At 52.0% G+C, this 18,494-nt stretch overlaps 4 protein-coding genes across 4 annotated transcripts; 3 read left to right on the top strand and 1 right to left on the bottom strand.

The window, feature by feature from the left end:
* Positions 1–98: 98 nt before the first annotated feature.
* CAOG_05780 (serine/threonine-protein kinase PBS1) lies at positions 99–1,566 on the top strand (the record flags this gene model as incomplete). The annotated part of the gene is made up of 1 exon (XM_004346403.2): positions 99–1,566. The coding sequence occupies one exon, from the start codon at positions 99–101 to the stop codon at positions 1,380–1,382; it is 1,284 nt and encodes a 427-aa protein (XP_004346453.1). The 3' UTR covers positions 1,383–1,566.
* A 990-nt stretch (positions 1,567–2,556) lies between these two features.
* Positions 2,557–6,287, top strand: CAOG_05779 (hypothetical protein). Its single transcript, XM_004346402.2, has 15 exons — positions 2,557–2,879; positions 3,059–3,130; positions 3,217–3,288; positions 3,371–3,448; positions 3,513–3,587; positions 3,675–3,746; positions 3,841–3,909; positions 3,984–4,049; positions 4,123–4,194; positions 4,307–4,375; positions 4,457–4,522; positions 4,596–4,667; positions 4,731–4,802; positions 4,877–5,031; positions 5,105–6,287. The coding sequence occupies exons 1-15, from the start codon at positions 2,647–2,649 to the stop codon at positions 6,109–6,111; spliced, it is 2,250 nt and encodes a 749-aa protein (XP_004346452.1). The 5' UTR covers positions 2,557–2,646; the 3' UTR covers positions 6,112–6,287.
* Positions 6,288–6,471: 184 nt separating this feature from the next.
* Positions 6,472–11,683, bottom strand: CAOG_05778 (hypothetical protein). Its single transcript, XM_004346401.2, has 2 exons — positions 11,602–11,683; positions 6,472–10,186 (listed from the first exon to the last, which is right to left on the bottom strand). The coding sequence occupies exon 2, from the start codon at positions 9,980–9,982 to the stop codon at positions 6,575–6,577; it is 3,408 nt and encodes a 1,135-aa protein (XP_004346451.1). The 5' UTR covers positions 9,983–10,186; positions 11,602–11,683; the 3' UTR covers positions 6,472–6,574.
* A 2,615-nt stretch (positions 11,684–14,298) lies between these two features.
* On the top strand, positions 14,299–18,373 carry CAOG_05777 (hypothetical protein). The gene is made up of 13 exons (XM_004346400.2): positions 14,299–14,319; positions 15,166–15,347; positions 15,408–15,479; positions 15,555–15,626; positions 15,692–15,763; positions 15,838–15,909; positions 15,965–16,036; positions 16,103–16,174; positions 16,242–16,313; positions 16,388–16,459; positions 16,522–16,599; positions 16,660–16,838; positions 16,901–18,373. The coding sequence occupies exons 2-13, from the start codon at positions 15,166–15,168 to the stop codon at positions 18,253–18,255; spliced, it is 2,370 nt and encodes a 789-aa protein (XP_004346450.1). The 5' UTR covers positions 14,299–14,319; the 3' UTR covers positions 18,256–18,373.
* Positions 18,374–18,494: the final 121 nt, after the last annotated feature.

Below are 18,494 nucleotides of genomic sequence, written 5' to 3'. Positions count from 1 at the left end.
CATGAACAACAAGCCACTCACCTGCATGGTGAAACTGTAGTCCTGTTTTGAGTGGTCTTGACAACCAGCGTGTTCCGTCGCCTGCCGAACGGGCGCAGATGGCAGCTCGTGCAGCAGCACACGCTCAGCCCCAACTTGCAGCTGAACATCAGCTATTGCGCTCCGAACTCGTTATCAAAGACCAGGAGCTCGCAACCAACAAGCAGGAGCTTGCTACTAGAGATCAGGCGCTCGCTGCCAAAGATCAGGAACTACAACAACTTCGCTTCGATCTCGCTGCCAAGGATCAGAAGCTCGCAACAACAGAGCAGGAGCTCATTGCGAAAAACCAACAGCTTGCTGTCAAAGCCCAGGAGCTCACTGCCAAAGACCAGGCCCTCGCAACCAACAAGCAGGAGCTCGCTACCAAAGACCAGGAGCTGCAACAACTTTGCTCTAATCTGCAGTCAGCTCTTGATCGGATCGGCGTACTTGAGCGCAACCAAGGCGCCGGTGGATCCGCATCGAACTTTGACGGACCCATCCCACAAGTGCCTCTCGCCACTCTCGCCTCCGCCACGAACAATTTCGCTGCGGATTCTCTGCTCGGCGAAGGAGCATTTGGTCGTGTGTACAGTGCCAGTTTGCCTGCTCCTCCCGTTGCCGTCGCCATCAAAAAGCTGTCCGCCGAATCGATCCAGCACTATGCAGCGTTTCAGGCAGAGTTGAAATCTCTATCTAAATTCCGTCACCCCAACATCATTGTCATGCTGTCCTATGCCGAAGCTCAGGGTGACTATTGCTTGGTTTACGAGTTCATGCCGAATGGCTCTGTTCGCGACCGTCTCAGCTGCAAGAACGACACTCCTCCGCTGACTTGGTCCCAGCGTCATCGCATTGCAGCTGATGTTGCCCGCGGCATGCACTACGTCCAGACAGCCCTCCCTGATCAAGTTCTGTTCCACCTCGACCTCAAGACGGACAACGTTCTGTTGGACGCGTATTTCAACGCAAAAGTGTCTGATTTTGGTCTCGTCCGTGCTGCACAACACCTCGATGACAAGAGCTATCTTCGCACTCAGAACGTCCAAGGTACCAAGGCTTACATGTGTCCCGTGTTCTTTGGCGAGAGTAAGATTACCATCAAGACGGACGTCTATGCTTTTGGCATGATTCTGCTCGAGCTAGTGACCGCCGCCAAGCCTGGGCCCACACTGAAAACTGATATGCGCAAGGCTGTGAAAACCCAGAAATTCGTTGAGATGCTGGACTCGGCTCTCCACCCAACCGAAGCCGAGGGCCAGAGCGTCAGCGAGATTGTCACCCTCGCGCTCGAGTGTCTTGATGACGATGCCGATGAGCGTCCGTCTTTTGGGCAACTCATCGTTCAATTGGATCCTTGATGCCAAGCGAAAGATGCTGCGCTGGTGTCTCACTGCTTGATCAAGAGACGAACGAACAACTCTCTTGTTCTTCACTACTCTCCCTGTGTCCGTTTCCGTTTCGCCCGCTTGTGGCATGCTCCTCCTGCATGTTGTAACAGTTGCTTCATGACTTGTTCCTTTCTCGATGCGCTTGCTTTTCACACAAAAATCTAAAGCATGGCCCTTTTCCCCCTTTCACTTTTCCGCATGAACATGAATGTTGAGAGTCGAGATGGGTTTGGATTATCTCTGCATGCTCGAACGACCTTGGAGTTTGGGTTCACCCCCAGCATCACAAAGCAACTGACGAACCCAGCTAAAGTGCTTGTTGAGATGAATAAATTACGGCTCATTGAAGCAAGGTGGGAGGCGAAGGTCGGGATCGGATCAAACGATCACCCCCCCCCCCAAAAAAAACGGATCTAGAGCGACAACTTGAGTTGGTGCTTGTTTTAACATGAATGGTGTGTGATTGCTGTGCCAAGCGTTCGTGTCAGCATCGCTCCATTCGTGATCTCAAATCCCCACCCCCCTTTGAGCTCCACACCCCGTCAAACCTCTCCCTCGGCCTGTGCTCGATTCCCTTCCGCTCGCTTCGTTCACGTCCACCTTGCCTTTCCACATGCTTTTCCCCTTCCGTCTCGTCTCTGGTCTCCTTTTTAGTAGTTCTCGCATCGGAAGCGGCTGACAGCGTGGGGCGTGGCGTCGCTTCCGTTCCCGTTCCATTTTTTTTGTTTCTTTTGTCTATTTTCGTTCTCTCTCTCTCTCTCTTTCTATCCCGCTCCAAAGCACAGGCGTCGCCTTCCCCCCACCCCACCCTCGCCTCTCAAAGCAAGCACGGACACACACACACACCCTTGAATCGACCTCAGCACTCCTCCCGCTCAAACCTCTTCCAACTCTACTCCTGTGCTTTCTGTTTTTTTGTTTTTTGTGTATTTTGGAATGTAGCAAACAAAACCGGTCGCGCCAGGACAAGGTCTTCTTCAATCGCCCCGCGTCCATCCATTTCACCCAGACCCCAAGCGAAGCACCCATCTCGCCAACAATACACCCCTCAACACACCCATATTTATCATCCTGCTACGCTCGGCGCTGGTCTGTCGCTTGTTGCGGGATATGACTTCATCGAGACCCAGTCCTTGTTTTTTGCTCGTTTTGTTTCCGTCATCCCTTCTCTCTCTCTCTCTCTCTTTGTCTCTTCCTCTTTGTCTCTTTCTCTCTCTCCTTCTCTTTAAAAATAATGACACCCTGCCACAGTCCCTCGACGCTGGCCGCGGCGCTGGTGCTGCTGCTCGCAGTCGCGTCGTCGACTGTGTCCGCCACTCCCCAGCAAGCCTGTGGTCCCGCGCCCGAGCTCGTCAGCATGGCTTGCAACTGCCGTTTCCGCGGCTCGGATTATCGCTTCCCCTCTGTCAATTGCTCCTCTCGTGGTCTCACCGAGTTTCCCATCCTGCCAACAAGCGTTGAGTCAATGTGCGCCCAAACACCGAAAAAACCAAAAAAAAAAAAAACCCTGCTTTTTGCTATTGTTTTTTGTGATCTTTTTTGTTTTTGCTATTGTTTTCGCTGCCAAAACCTCGTCACCATTACTCACATTCACGTTACGAATGTGGAACAACTCTCGACTTTTGACTTCTCGATTGACATTTTAGCGACTTGTCGTACAACAGCCTGACGTTCATTCCCAGCGGCGCTTTTGTGGGCTTCGCATCCCTGCTCACGCTGTATGCTGCCATTTCCCCCAACGTTTCTATTCCCGGGTTCGATTGCCATCCCCACACTCATTCAACTGTATTTCGTTTGTTTGTAGTGACGCGAACTACAATCAGATCACCTCTATTGCGGCGGGTGCGTTTGAACCTGGCACGGTTCTCGCGGGCATGTAAGACCACCGCGCTGAGCAATCCAAATCCATTCAAAAAGCGAGGCCTCACTCAACCCCCACCTGCGTAAACTACTTCCAGATCGTTCTACTATAACAACCTGACAACAATTCCCGTCGACTTTGCGAGTGGTGGCAATTTCTCGAGCGTTGGTTCTATGTGAGTGACAAGGCGACGTGACTACCACAGGACTCTCTGTCTGCTAACTTGTGCATCGTTTCAGCTTTCTGATGGGCAACAAGATCACGACTGTTGGACCCAATGCGTTTGGAGCAACGTTTTCCGGTCTTACTTACTTGTACGTAGTGCTCCTGTTGGACAGTGGTTTCCCGCCGTCATGGAGCGTTAAATTAACCATGCATTGTTTGGGGGGGGGGATTCGCAGGGGCCTTAACCTCAATCCAATTACTTCTATGGCCGATTCCGCATTTAGCGGTGCACCGAACATTGGGGGCTTGTAAGATTCTAACGACGAGTCCCCGTGTTTTCCCAAAGTTGACCAACGCTGATGGTGTTTTTTTTTGTTTGTTTTTGTTTTGTTTTTTTGCCAGGCCTCTCAACGACATGCTGCTCACAAGTCTGCCCGTCGGGGCGCTGAGCTCTCTTAAGCTCCTAATGTTGTAAGTTCTTGCTCATCCGAGTGGCACGTGCGGGTGCTTGGTACTGATAATCCGTATTGATTGATCGAGTAAAGACTCGCTGTGCGCACACCCATCCAAGCCATTTCGGAGGACTTTAGGGCGCCGTTCGCGACGGTTGTGTAAGCAAATCGCAACCAAAACCGCAATCAACCTTGGACGCCCTTGAGCTGAATGTGAGTTGCACTTGCACAGCTTGTTTGACTCCAACCAACTGAGTACTCTGCCGAGTAACATGGGTACCATCTTCCCGAGCGCTAGCCAGCTGTAAGCAGGCTTTTCAGCTTGTGTTGTTGATCTATTCTTTCGTGTTGTCGATCGATTCTTTCCTTAGCCCCACACTCTGACTGACACGACTTTTTGTCGAAAAATTCCAAAGGGCAATTTCCAACAACCTGTTTGAATCCGTTCCCTATGAGGTATCAAATATGCCCAACCTTGGAATTTTGTAAGGATTGAATACGCATGCATGTCGGGCCAGCTTGCAAAAGCCATTTGTGCTCTAATGTTCGTTCGCACACGCCGCCAGATCTGTTGACGGGAATCGCATCCGCTCTCTCCAAAATCAACTGACTCTGACGAATCTCATCGGATTGTAAGTTGGAATTGGCTCCCACTGTATGCTCGCATCAAGTTACTCGAGTCTCACGGCGTGGTATTGCGATTAGGACGGCCAATCACAACCAACTGACCAGTCTTACCGTGTCAGACCTTGTGGGATACCCCAATCTTATGGCACTGTAAGGCACCAAAGTGCAAGTGCAGAAACTGTTTGCGCTTTCATCTCACTGCTGGGTAATCAGACAAGCGGCGAACAATTCGATTTCTTATATCGAGCCTGGTCTGTTGTCGTCTCGTCCGAATATGTTATACATGTAAGTCAGCGTTTGCCTGTATGCACGAGGTTGACTCGCGTTCCACAATCTTACTTTGCATGGAAACCGCCTAGGATGCTTGCCAACAACTCGTTGACCACTCTTCCGCCAGGGCTCTACCAAGGCTCAACCAGTGCGCTGTTACAAAATCCCACTTACAACAGATTGGACGGCAATCCATTCATTGGGCAGCCACCGAGCACATGGGGCACGGTCGCTCAGCCTATTCGTACGTCGCACTACCAACCTTGCGTGTGGGTTGTAACTTTTTGTTTCTTTCGACTCATTTTGATTGCCTCCAGCTTGCAATGCACAGTGCGCAACTTGCTTTGCGGGCACCAGCAGCGATTGCTGCCCTGCCAACTGCCTGCAGTGCACCTCCAATACGACGTGCAATGTGTGCTACGATGGATATGAGAAAATGGGAGGAGTCTGCGCGATCAACTACCACGCGATCTCCACGTCAGTGGATGCAGTAGCTTCGGCCTTGGCCGCATCCGTCGCATCTGTCGAGTCTGTTGCGTCTATCGCATCTGTCGCATCTGTCGAGTCTGCTGTGTCTGTTGCCTCTGTTGCGTCCGCTGTGTCAGCAGCATCCGTGTCCTCGGCCTCAGTCGCCGCTGTTGCTGCGAGTCTGGAGTCGGTCGCATCCGTCGAATCTGTTGCCAGTGCTGCTTCGGTCCAATCCGTCCTTGCAGTTGCTGCCTCATTGGAGTCGCTGCTCGCCAGCCAGTCGGCCATGTCTCTGGCGTCGGTGGCCTCAGTTGCTTCCATCCAAGCCATTGCGCCCAGCTCGTCTGAGGCTGCAGTTCTTGCAACCTCCTCGACGCATGCAGCAGCTCTGGTGTCTTCGGCAGCTGCAACCACCGGCACCACTGCATCTGGTGGTCTCGCCTCCAACGCGTCTGCCAGCAGTGGTTCCAGCATTGGCATCGTCATTGGCTGTGTTGTGGGCGGCGTGGTCCTGCTGCTCTTGCTGATTGTGCTGATTTCCCGCCGCCGCTCTCGCAAGACCAAGCTGGTCCATCACTACGACCGGGACAATGGCATTGTGGCGGAGGAAGTCTCATACGCTCGAATTGCCGGTGCTAGCTTGAACAAGGACTCGGACACTCCGATTTACGACTCCACGACCCCGCAAGTTACCTACGCGCAGGTCAATGATGCGCCGCATGTGTATGCGAGCACCAATGCAGCGCACTATGATGTGCTGTCCACTGAGTCCAAGCAAGTTGCCAACTACGACGTACTATCCCCTCAGCAGGCCAATTACGAGGAAATTCGCACCTCGTCAGTGAAGGTGGTCTGATCCTTGTTTGCGTTTTGACAAGAGTTTGGAGTTTGGCAGTCATTCGAACTGCGCCATCCAGAGTTTAGAGTTATGAGTTGCGAGTTTTGTTTTGTTTTTGTTTTTTCTTTTGAGGGTTTTTTGTTTTTGTTGAGGGTTGTTGTTGTTCCTTTCAATTCAACAGCGAGTGTTTGCACCAAAAGCTATCATGCAACTGCAACTGTTCATGCGTATAATCATGTCATCTGTGCCAATTCCAAACACCCAGACGCCGAAAGCGAATACAATCGGTCAAGGGCCGGGACTCGGTCTGCCGTCATGGTTTGGAGCAAATCCCAGCAGCATCGACGTTGAACACAATAAAGAAACACTTGCTGCAGAACGACGATAAATGTATTTACTGTAAAATGTGTGAATAAATGAAGCGGTGCAAAGGAAATGGTACAACAGAGAATGCAAAAGGCATGAAGGCAGAAACAGCGCTCTACACGTGCTGAGGAAGAGTGGCGAGCGTCGGAGCTATGCTGGCGGGTCGGAACGGAAGCGGCGGAGCCGCATCCGAAGGCGCGGAATTAGACCGACGTCGCACTGGACCGGAACGAACGCGCATTGTAGTGGGCGGTGCATCCATCGGACCCAGCATAGGAGCCGGACACGCAGCCCCCATGCCCATTATCAACCCAGGAGAGTCTCGCAGTTGCAATTGCTGCCCTTGAATCTGATGGGCTTGCGCGTGGGCGTGCGCCTGCAGCTGAGCTTGATACACTTGCTGCTGAGCATGCGATGCAATAAACATTGACGGCTTGAGCTGGTGCAGCTGCTGCTGTTGCTGGTGCAGCAGCTGTTGTTGTTGTTGTTGTAGCTGCAGCTGTTGTTGTTGCTGCTGCTGTTGTTGAAGTTGCTGCTGCTGTTGCTGCTGCTGCTGCTGTTGTAACGATTGCAACCAAGCGGCGGATGACTGCGAGACGGCAATGCCAGGCTCAGCTCCTAAAGAAGAAGTGGACGCTGAAAATGGACGCGATTTCATCGCATGGAGATACTGCTGCTGCCGTTGTTGGTGCTGAAGATGTAGCTGCTGCTGTTGTTGCAGGAGCTGCTGTTGCACCGGGATGCCACTCGAGAGATGAGCGAAGGGCATTGGCTGCATGCCAAACTCGGACAGAGTGCCATGCGAGCGATGGCGCGAATGCTTTTGCACATGACGCGCAACATTGTTCGCATCAATGTAGTGGGTCACGCCATTGTTGTTCATGCCACCACCATGCTGCCCAACAGCGTTGCTGGACGCTGTTACATTGGAGAACACGGGCGACGCAGCCCATGCAGCCGTTGCTGCAGCCCCAGCCATGCTAAGAAGCAATCCGGGTGAGTGGACACTCGGTGAGGACGGTGCGGAAAAGGACACGGTATTTGCGGCCTCGTGCGGAGAATACAAATCGGAAAGAGGCGACTGGCCAGCAGCCACCAAAACATTGGTTGAAGAGAGCACCGCAGAGTGGGAACTGCCTGTCGGGACATGCGGAAGCATGTACTTGGCTTGGTCGGCAGTGTACAGACGAATCCAGGCGTCGAAAAGACTGTTGGGCACATACAGCGAGTAATCGAGCGAGTCGAGCAACCAGGCTTCGAGATCGTTCAGCTCGCCGAGGGGATAGCGCGCAACCTTGGCCCAGTAGGCATTCCCGTACGTCTTGTCGTTCAGGTACTTTGATGAAAGGAGCAGCGCCGACAGGAAGAGACAGTGGCCACAGACATTGGCACGATGCGCAGAATGCGCGTCGTTGAACCGGTAAATGTAAATGAGGGCAACGAGAAACGACGCTCGAGAGGCCTGCATGTCCTTCAGGATGGCATGGACAAAGATTTGCAGGGGCCGGCGGTCGGGTCGGCAGCGCCACGAATACTCGTTCAAAAAGCTGTTGAGCGGCGAAAAGAACGTCCACGCCGAAGCTGAGTTGTATCCCATCATGGTGTTAACGTGCTGAGATCCCGACTGTAGATGTGTCGGGGTCGTAGGGGTCAAAGGCACACAAGTGGGGTGCATGGTGGGCACATGCTGAGCATACGGTAGCTGTGGCAACTGTTGCTGTGCAGCAGCAGTCGCAGCAGCAAGCGGGTGGGAGTGGAAAGAGAACGATGGGTGTGAGTGGGGCTGTTGCGGAGGAGGCATGGGAGGCTGGTGGGCCAAGGTCATCCGCGGGGGAGTGCGAACTTGCTGCATGGTCGTCATCGGGGCCGACGTTGGCAAGCAGAGCGATGGAACGGAAGCAAAATGGGAGAGGGTTTGGTGATGAGGCTGGAACGACTGTTGATGTTGTTGTTGTTGTTGTTGTGGTTGTGGTTGTTGTTGTTGTGGTTGTGGTTGGTGGTGGTGATGGGGGTGGGGGTGGCAATGGTGTTGCTTGTTCTGGAAGGCCGACGACGGCAGTCGCGAGGCAGTCAACGCTGCCAGATTCGCCGCGCTGGTCGGGAAGACGACCGACTCGAGACTGCCAGTACGGTAAAGACCATCGCTCGACAGAGAGGCCGAAGGCCCGCAGCCTTGATCATCCGACATCATTTCAAGCTCACAGGCACGGCGCTTTTGCGTGGGCGTCGAGCAGTTGGACGAGTTGCTGAGGTTGCCGCTACTGCCGTGGAGCTGGAGTGCCGCGATGGAAGCCTGCAAGCCAGCAAACGAAGTGGCAGAAGGGGTCGAGACCGAGGAGGAGCCGGTTGAGGTCGCTGCAGTCGCTGGTGCAGTGACGGCAGAGGAAGTCGACATCATCATGGTCAACGTGGCAGAGGCAGCAGAGTGAGCGTTGGCAGTGACGGCAGCCGAGGCGGCGGCTTGAGCAGCAGCAGCAGCGGCAGCAGCGGCAACAGCATTGGCAAGGACTGCGCCTGGGCTCACGGCGACTGGAGACGAGGTGGCCGAGAGCGCACGAGCGCGCGAATGATGCAAGTGGTGCCACTGGAGCTGTTGCTGCAGCTGGAGCTGGTGCTGCGAGCTCAAGTGTTGGTGCACTGCTGGTGTAGACGCGGCATGGCTCAGCTGGCGTGGTGCCGGAGCGATTGCAGTCATCTCGGCTAGCTCTGCGGAAGCTTTGGATTGTGTCGAAAGCGGTTTTCGGCCGAGGCGAGCTGAAGGGCTCAGAGGTTGTGAAAAATCAGCGACCGAGCCAACGACGCGCACGCTTGGGGAGGCGGAGGCGGGTTGTAACTGCTGTTGTTGTTGCTGCTGCTGTTGCTGTTGCTGTTGGAGCAAATGCATCGCAGCGAGATTGACATGCGTGGTGGACATGTAATTGAACGGAAGAAGGTTGGAGGCAGCTGCCATTGCGGCGGCCGTCGTGGTAACTGGCAGTTGGACCGAGGCGGCAGTGGATTTTGGGCGCAACACTGCTGCTTCTACCATACAGTTGCTGCTGGTACTGGCGCTGCTGGCGCCACTGCTGCTGCGGGAAAAGTTAGACGCGTCGTCGTAAAACTCATCGTCAGTGTCCTCGTCTTCATCGTCGTCGTTGCCTGCAACGTACGACTGAGAAAAGGCCACCGGTGATGAGCCGCTGTATATACAGGATGGAGTGCCGGGCGCGCGCCGCAAGCTGCGAACACTACTGCCTATGCGGCCACTGTTGTCGTTGTCGTTGTCGTTGGTGTTGTGACTGTTGTCGTCGTGAATGAGAGGGTTGTTGTGGGTGCTGGAGATGCTGCCCAGGTTGTCAGCAACGCCAAACCGTTGCCGCTTGACCTGACGCTGCTGCAGGAGGGTCGATGCCGACACTGCAGTGAGCTTGGGTGTTGCCGACGCCGAGCCAGCGGCAGTCGGGGATGTTGGCAGCCATCCGGCAGCAGATTCTACCGTTGCAACGAGCACAGAGCCAGCTGTTGCATCGGCATAGCATGACATGATGCGCGCTTGGTGTCTGTAGAGAACGACGACGAGTCTAGCAGCCGGGCTCCAGACACAGACGCACCAACAAGACGCTCGAGAGAGAGTTCAGGCTGCTGCTTTGCTTTGGTGACGAGCGCGGTAATGCCTTGGGGGTGTATGTGCGAGAGTCTCTTGGCGCGTGTTGTAGGTTCTTGGTTGAAAAAGGTCGAGGACTTGATTCTGTGCAAGAGAAGAGCATTTTGAATTCAAAGTGAGCTTTGTTTTTGTTTAGATTTGCAGTCAATCTGAGCGAGTGAGAGTGACCCTCATTCTCTCATTCTCCTCCCTCTCTTCCACCGCTTCATCCGCCTCATCTCGTCCTGTTCTTCCATTTTTCAACAGTGGTCGTTTGTCAACGGCGAAGGTCGGTCGTCCTGTCGCTTCAAAAATCGCATCCAATCATCGCTTCGTGCTGTGTTTGATTTCCGCTTGTTTTTTGTGGTTGTTGTTGTTGTTTTTCACCCTTCTTTTGTTTTCGTTGCTCAGAAATTCACAGCGTTCTTGTTCGACTGACTTTCGCCGACGGTTGTTTTTCGTTTCTTTTCATGTGCGTTGTTTTTTTTTTTTTCATGCTTTGCTGCTGATTCATATCAAAAAAGTGCTCCGTTTCCATTGCTTGGAAAACTTGCAATCGTCCACAAAAACGCAGAGTGATTCATCATCAACACAAAACAAATGACTCATCCACAAAAACAAACCCAAATCCAAAAAACGAACACAAAGAAAACTAATCCAAAAACGCATCAAAACGTTGTTTTTTTGTTTTTTTCTGTTATTTTTGCGCGGCTTTTTTTTTTTTTTTTTTGCTGGAGATCCATTGGAAGGCCAATTCAGCCAATCCGGATGCGCTTCTCACTTAAGCTCAACCTTCCCCCTTTGTTGTGTCTCGCTGTTGCTTATCTCACAGGGGTGGGGGGGGTGTCCTCATGCTTCGAGCCCCTTCAAGCTTCATGCATGCGCTGTGGCGGTGTGCCTCTCTCTCTCTCTCCGCTGGGCTTGCTCTCGCTCCAAAATCAAAAGGCAAGTCGTGCGACACTTTTTTTTTTTTTTTTTTTTTTTTTTTGTGGTTGAGGTTTCCGTTTGCGAACAATGGTCGTCACATGCAAAGCCCGTCGTCCTCCCTGGCGCGCCGGGGTGTCGATGCAAAAGCGCGGGATATTCCAGGAGCAAGAAATGATGACGACAAAAGGGCGGGGAAAGCGACTCAAACCTTGGTTGTGCGGTTGCTTTGTGTTGGCGCGTGTGGAACGTGAAGGAGAAAAAACGAAAAAAAAAAAAGCGAAAAAAAAAAAAAAAAAGATGACCGCATTATGAATAAGCAATGCATTGGCAAATAAATACAAAGAATAAAAAAACAAAAGGATGGAAAAAAACAAACGGATGACAGCAGATATTTCGTTTTGGAGCGAGTTTTGGACGAGGCGAAAAAATCAACAGGAAAACAAGAAGAAGGGAGGGGAAGAGGGAGGGGGAATCAAATAAGGGAAGCGACTGAGCGAGAGATGAGAGAAAAGCAAGCGAAGGATGGCAGAAGCGGAAGGGAGAGACGAGACGAGACGAGAGAGAGAGAGACGAGAGGGAAAAAAAAAACTCACCTAAAATCTCAATGGAAAAAAATAATAATAAAATAAAAAAATAAAAAATAAAATAATAAAATAATAGAAAATCGATTGAACGAAAATTGAAGAATGGTTTCAAAAGAAAAAGAGATGATTCAAAAAGCAACGAGGAAATAGAAAAAGGCAAGCACGGCGAGTGAAGAACAGGAAGATGAAAGTGAGAGAAATGACGGATTGTTTTATTGACGTGAGCCATCCGAAGCGAACGAGAACAAACGGAGAAAAGAACAAGAAAAAAAAAGAAAAAGCGAACGATGAACAATACGACGTGTTTACACTTCTGTGCGTGCGTGTGCCCTGTCGCTTTGGAAGGAAGGTGTTGCTTGAAAGTGGTAGGAGAAATGGACAAGGGTCAATAATCAAGCAGCAGAGCGAGCGAGACCGATGAGTGGGCGACTTTGAAAACGAATTGGCGCACTCTGATTCACGCAGCTTCTTTGATCCACAGATGTGAGCGCACTCTCTCGCTCTCGCTCTCTCGAGATGCATCGAGTCGCTCCGCAGCAATGTGGAGAACAAAGAGCGAGCGTTGCCGCAGACTCACACCTCAGCGGTCATTGAATCGTGGTTTTGGGTTCAAATTGCTAACGCACGTGCGGATTGCGGAACAGAACACAGTCCCGGTCCAGCAAGCTCCAGAGTGCAATAGTGCAGTCAGTCAATGCCATTGTAACGGCATCAGCAAGTCGAAGCTCACAGACCGCTAGGCAGAACAGAGCAGCAGGTGTGAGTCAAGCACGAAACGGTGCGCCAAATTCAGCGACGCGCTGGCTCTGCCTGGCATCCAGCGGCGCTGTGCCTTGTCCGATTGGTGTGTAGATGCAGAATGCAGAATGCAGAGTATGCAGCTTTTGCATTTGCAGATGCGCACTCCGGATCTCAGCCTTTGGCCATCTTTGGAAACGCCCCCTTCGAATCTGCTCTGCTCCGATTGGTCAACCAGCTTCCGTTCCAGACCCCGCCCCCTTGCAGCAATGCAAACAGCAGCGTCGGCGATTTAGGAAAGGCGGGCCCGTCGCACTCGAACAAACAAGGAAACAAGAGCAAGTAAATCAACCGAAACACAACGACATCAAAGCGTGCGTCGTGGGACGGGAAGCCATTGGGGGGGGGGAGGCGATCATCCGTTGGTTTAATTGGTTTGAGTTGGGCTCGGTTTGCCTCGACCATTATTGCATTTCAGGCGCAGTCGCTCAGCGAACAAGCGAACAAGCGAACAGGAGGACTGCATCTGAAATGAAGGTGAGAAATCGAGTGAACAAAGGAAAAAAGACTCGTAGTCCCGAAAATCTGAGAACAACAAGATTGAGCATTTGATGCGCGCTGGTTGAGCCGTTCCAGCAACATTGGCCTGGCCGACGTCTAGCCACCCTCTGATTTGCTGGAAAGAGACCTGTAAAAAATGCGAAATTGAATACATAGTTTGAAGCAAGCAAGAAAACGAATGACAACGAAGACAAAGAGCTTCAATTCATTGCGCAAACTGTTGTCCGAGCCGCTCGAGCTCTGTTTCTCTCGTTCAACTCGGTACCTCGATGTGTTGTTCAAATTTATGTCATTTGGTGTGTATTACCGACTTGAATTCATCAAGAATTGGCATTTTGCGCGCCGGCGTAACGGCCACTTAAACTGATCGGCAAAATTTTTGTTCAGCAACCCAAAAAAATGGAAATCATGCAGCCCGTCGGGCAAAACTTGAATTCATCAACTTTACATCGTTCACACAATAAGAAACTATAACCCTAACGCTATTCTACAGTAGTATCACGAGCAAAGCAACAACACAGAAGAATTCGATCGAGTTCAACTGGCTGAAAACTCGTCAACCTGAAGGCCTGCGATAACCGCTCATCACTCCATGTTGTTCAACCGCGACAAAGCCTGATGTTTTACAAGTCATATTTGCAACAAGGCTGTGCATAAACCGACAACCATGTCTGCCAGGAGGACTCTTGGGGGCGAGCCAAATCCTTGTGTCTAGATCAGAAATTTCACCGCAACCCACACTCGCCAGGCCAAGATATCTACAAACAAGTCCAACATCGAGTACTGCATGTCAAGTTTACATGCATGATACAGTATCTCGCTAACTAAAATCCGAGCTCCCTTCCCATAGTGACTGCGATGAGCTTTGTTTCCGGTTCTTCAGTGCTATGCCATCATCCACGACCTTGCAACGAGCCGTATGGTTGAAAATCGGTGTTGTCCCTCTTGTGTATGTTTTCTGCTCGCTTGGCGTCGTTTCCCCCGGGTGTTTTCTGTTCCAAATCAAACGTCCAACCGAGCGTGCTGATGTTCCAGTCTCGTTTTGTATTTGTTTGTCTTCGCTTCTGCATTTCTTCCCGTGAGTTTTGTTATCAGCCTCGGGCTCTGCGCTCTGCGTTTGAGAGATGATCTTTGCGAAGGTTCTTCGCCCAAGGGACTGACGATGGGGATACAGCGGTGGGGTAGTTTGTGCATGTTTTTCCTTTTGTGCAATTGTTTGGTTTATTTTTTTTGCCTCTGTTGTGTCCGTTGTTCGAGGGGGTCGTCGCGATGACCTGTCATGCACAGCTCCACATAGTCTCAACTGTGATAGCCCCCGCCCGCAGAGTCGAAACAGACGGTCAGCAACGAATGCTTAAAATCACAATTCAAACGCGTGATGGTGGCGCGGGTCACTCTATTTTGGTTGCCCCCAACAGCAGCAAAACAGTACGCCCAATCAACATCCGCATCAGCCCCAATCAACAAACCACTCTCGCATTTCGATTCGCTTGTGTTTTTGAAGTGATCTCCGCCTCACAGCGGCAGGCGGTCGTGGGCCGCTGAACGAGCGAGTGGCATCGGCAGATAGCGGAGCGGGAGCCACGACACGTCCTCTGCCGTTGTTTCCCTCTCTGTCTCGCTCTTTCTCTCTCGCTCTCTTGTCTCTCCCGCCTCTGACCCTCCGATGCGATCTGCTGCAACCAGCTGATGAAAGTCAAGCAGATGCATTGGACAGGGCGCAAGTGGGGGAAAAGAGACAAAAAAAAAAACACAAATCAAAAACCCCGACCGAATCAACATTTTTGAAGGTGTTTTTACAATCCGGTCTGCCTGTCTGCCTGGTTCTGCGTGCAGGCGCATCATTGCTGTCATTGAAAGCCCTTCAAGTGGATATGGTCCAAAGAAAGAACCGCGCGGCTGGGTGGATCAGAGCGAGAGACACAGACACAGAGAGCGAGCAGGGACACAAGAAAGTGGAATTTGGGGGCGGGTTCCAAAAAAGCGGCGAAAAACAAAGCGAAAAACAAAACGAAACAAACCGCAGTGATGGAGTGATGGAGGTGCTTGGGTGCATTGGAGTGGAGCGCAGCCACCCAAACACATTCACTCTCGCTTCGTCACTTCATCGCGCTCTCTCTCTCTTTATCTCTTTAGCTATTTGTCTCGTTGTCTCTCTTCTGATCAATAGACGCGGCAAAGCCATCCATCCGCACCTCAAACTTGGTAGTTACGAGTGTTTAAAATGGAAACTCACTTTTTCTGGTAAACTGTAAACTTCGCAATCCTCAACAGATGGCAACGAACGGATTTGCCTTTGGGCTGCTGCTTTTGCTGCTTTGCGTGATCAATCGCGTCCACTTGTCGCAAGCAGTCGATGCGTGCACCGCGTGCAGTTGCTCGGGAATCACCGTGGATTGCACGAGCAAATTGCTCGCTGAGATTCCAACCGCAATCCCACTCGCCACAAAGCTGCTGTACGAGTTGGCCTTTGAGCTGAACCATTGCCCCTCCTCATTTGGCATCTGAATTGATAGGTATCTGCAGGACAACCAGATCACCAGTATTCCTGCGTCGGCATTGACTGGCCTGACTGCGTTGACCAACCTGTAAGCAAGCAACGACGTGAGACTCACACACATCCGACAGCTCACTCTGTTTTTGCGACGATAATGTCCATACAGAGTTTTCCTTCGCAACCAGATCACCAGTGTTGATGCAAACGCATTCACAGGCCTCACTGCGCTGACTTACATGTAAGTAAACACAAGCCGCAAGGATCTCGTACAAACCTCTCACTCGTTGGAAACTCCGTCTGCAGGGATCTGTCCTACAACCAGATGACCACCATTCCCTCCTCTGCATTCACAGGCCTGACTGTGCTGAACTTCTTGTAAGAAACTACAGCAATAAAAGCAAGAATCAAACACAAAATCACTCACTCGTTTTTTGCGTCAAAATTTGCAGAAATATCGGAAACAACAAGATCACGAGCATTCCCTCCTCTGCATTCACCGGCCTCGCTGCGCTGGAACAATTGTAAGCAAGGCAATAACAGGAAAAGCCACGCTCAATGACTCACTCGTTTCTGTAGGGATCTGGGAACCAACCAGATCACCAGCATTTCCGCCTCCGCGTTCGCGGGCCTGACTGCGATGTTTTCATTGTAAGCAACTCGAGCAAAGGAAGAAACACGTTCAAAGGACTCACTAGTTTGCGATACTGTCTGTAGGGATCTTCAGTCCAATAATATCACCAGCATTCCCGCTAATACATTCACCGGTCTCGCCGCGCTGTCTATGTTGTAAGCAGAATCACTCTCGCAAACGGTCACTCGCGAAAGGCTCACTTGATTGCGATTCTATCGGTAGATACATGCAAACCAACCTGATCACCAGCTTTGCGGCCTCTGCGTTCACAGGCCTCACTTCCTTGGGTTTCTTGTAAGGAAGCACAAGCGTCATGACGAATCACACACACACAAACGACTCACTCGTTTGCAACTCGCGATTTGTAGGGATTTATCCGCGAACCAGCTCACAGACATTGGCTCGTCTGAATTCACCGGCCTGAATGCGATGCAGCGATTGTAAGCGAACAAAAGACATGACGAGTCAACACAAGCCACTCACTATTTGTCATTTGTTGTAGGCTGCTGCACAACAACAAGATCACCAGCCTTTCTACAAACGCATTCGCGGGTCTGACTGCAACTGGACTGCAAGCCTTGTAAGCAAGCACTCCTGATGCAAATTTCCGATGTTGCCTCTCACTTCAGGATGCTTCTAGGACTTTGAATGGCAATCCCCTGACCACATTGCCGCCTGGTCTGTTTAAGGGCCTGCAAAATGGTTTGTACTTGTCGTACACATCCGACTTTGCCCAGCCGCTGAGCCCCAACAACTTTACCTTTGGTGACAACACTGTCGCTCCGCCCAGCACATACGGCACTGCATCCACTCCAAATAGTAAGTGTTTGAGAGGATGGCAATCACTAAGTGATCATTTCACTGACACTTTTGTGCTACAGAGTGTGACAAAGCCTGCGCCACCTGCTTTGCGGCTGGGTCCGCTGGGTGTTGCCCGAACAATTGCCTGTACTGCACTTCAACGTCTGTGTGCAGTCAGTGCAACGACGGTTATGTTCCAATGGGTGGATCATGCGTGTCGCTCGCGTCCATTGCTTCTGCTTCCAGCGCCTCCGTTGCTTCAGTCGCGTCCACGCAAGCTGCCTCGGTTGCGTCGCTTGTTTCCGCTACCTCAGAGCTCTCGGCATCCGTCGCGTCCCTTGCTTCTGCGTCTTCAGCCTCATTTGCCTCCGAGGTCTCTGCATCGTTTGCTTCCGTTGCTACTGCCTCTTCAGCCTCAGTTGCCTCCGAGGCGTCCGCGTCGGTTGCCTCCGATGCTTCCGCCACCTCAGCTTCTGACGCTTCCCTCGCTGAGGCGTCTTCAGCGTCAATTGCATCTGCTGCCGGCGCGTCGTCCGCCTCTGTCGCTTCTGAAGTTTCTGCTACCTCGGCATCCTTTGCTTCCATCGCGGCAGAGTCGTCAGCCTCGGTTGCATCCCAGGCATCCGCATCAGCAGCCAGTGCTTCGTCTGCGTGGCAGACATCGGCTGCATCTGCTGCGTCCAATGCTCCGAAAGGCTCAAGTGACTCAGAGTCATGGCCGATCATTCTCGGCGTGATTCTTGGCCTGTTAGCCCTCATCTTGTTGGCTGCGCTGGCTGTAGCTCTTCGGCGTCGTCGCGCACCAAAGTCATTGCCAGCCATCAGCGCAACCACCAAACCACGCGAATCTGCATCCGCCTCAGAGCCTACCTATCAGTCTGCTGATCACAGCACTGTGTCGAACGTTGTGAATCCAACCTACGAAGCTTTGTCTGCCGCTGGCAACCATGTCTTGTACGAGGATGTTGGCTCGATGCCCCAGGCTCCTCCTGTCGGTTTGTCGGAACAGGTGTATGCCGAAGCATCTGCGGTTGCACCCAGTTCAATGCAAGCATCAAGCAGCGGTGTCGAGTATGCCCATCCTTTGCTGCCTAACGCATCGTCTGTTCGTGTGCAGCCCGCGTCCACACCAACCACGTACTCGGCGATCACTGTTGTGCCATCCGAGCAGAAGTACGAAACGGCGTCTGCTACGCCCGCTCAAGCCTTGTACGAGGATGTCGGCTCGCAGCCCCGAGCTTCTGAAGGTGCCTCGGAGCTGCTCTATACCGAAGCGTCCACGGCTGGGTCTGGTGTCGTGTACGCCAATCCTTCGCTGCCCAATCCCTCGTCTGTTCGTCCGCCGCCAGAGTCCTCAGCAACCCCTTACGCGACAGTCGCTGCTGTGCCTTCGACGCAGAACGGAAATGTCGAGTACTCTTCGATCGCAATCTAGCAAACGAGCGTGGTTGGCTTGTGCTGTTGGAATCCCAGCAAGGCTTTGAGCACCCTCCCTCATCCTCATGCTTTCATCCTCAGTTCGACATTTTCAATAAACGTTCAAATTGGCTCTATGGTGTGGTTGTCGAGGGTTGCAGACGAACAGCGCCCGGTCTTTTCTCTGGCAGGCAGCATCGTGGTCGGTGCGCTTGCGAAACAATCTTGCCTTTCAAACCGAGAGTGTATTGGTATGCA

Source organism: Capsaspora owczarzaki (genome assembly GCF_000151315.2).
Source record: "Capsaspora owczarzaki ATCC 30864 unplaced genomic scaffold supercont2.9, whole genome shotgun sequence".
Classification (NCBI taxonomy): Eukaryota; class Filasterea; order Ministeriida; family Capsasporidae; genus Capsaspora; species Capsaspora owczarzaki.
The sequence above is the reverse complement of the archived record's forward strand: the minus strand, read 5'-3'. Positions and strand labels throughout refer to the sequence as shown.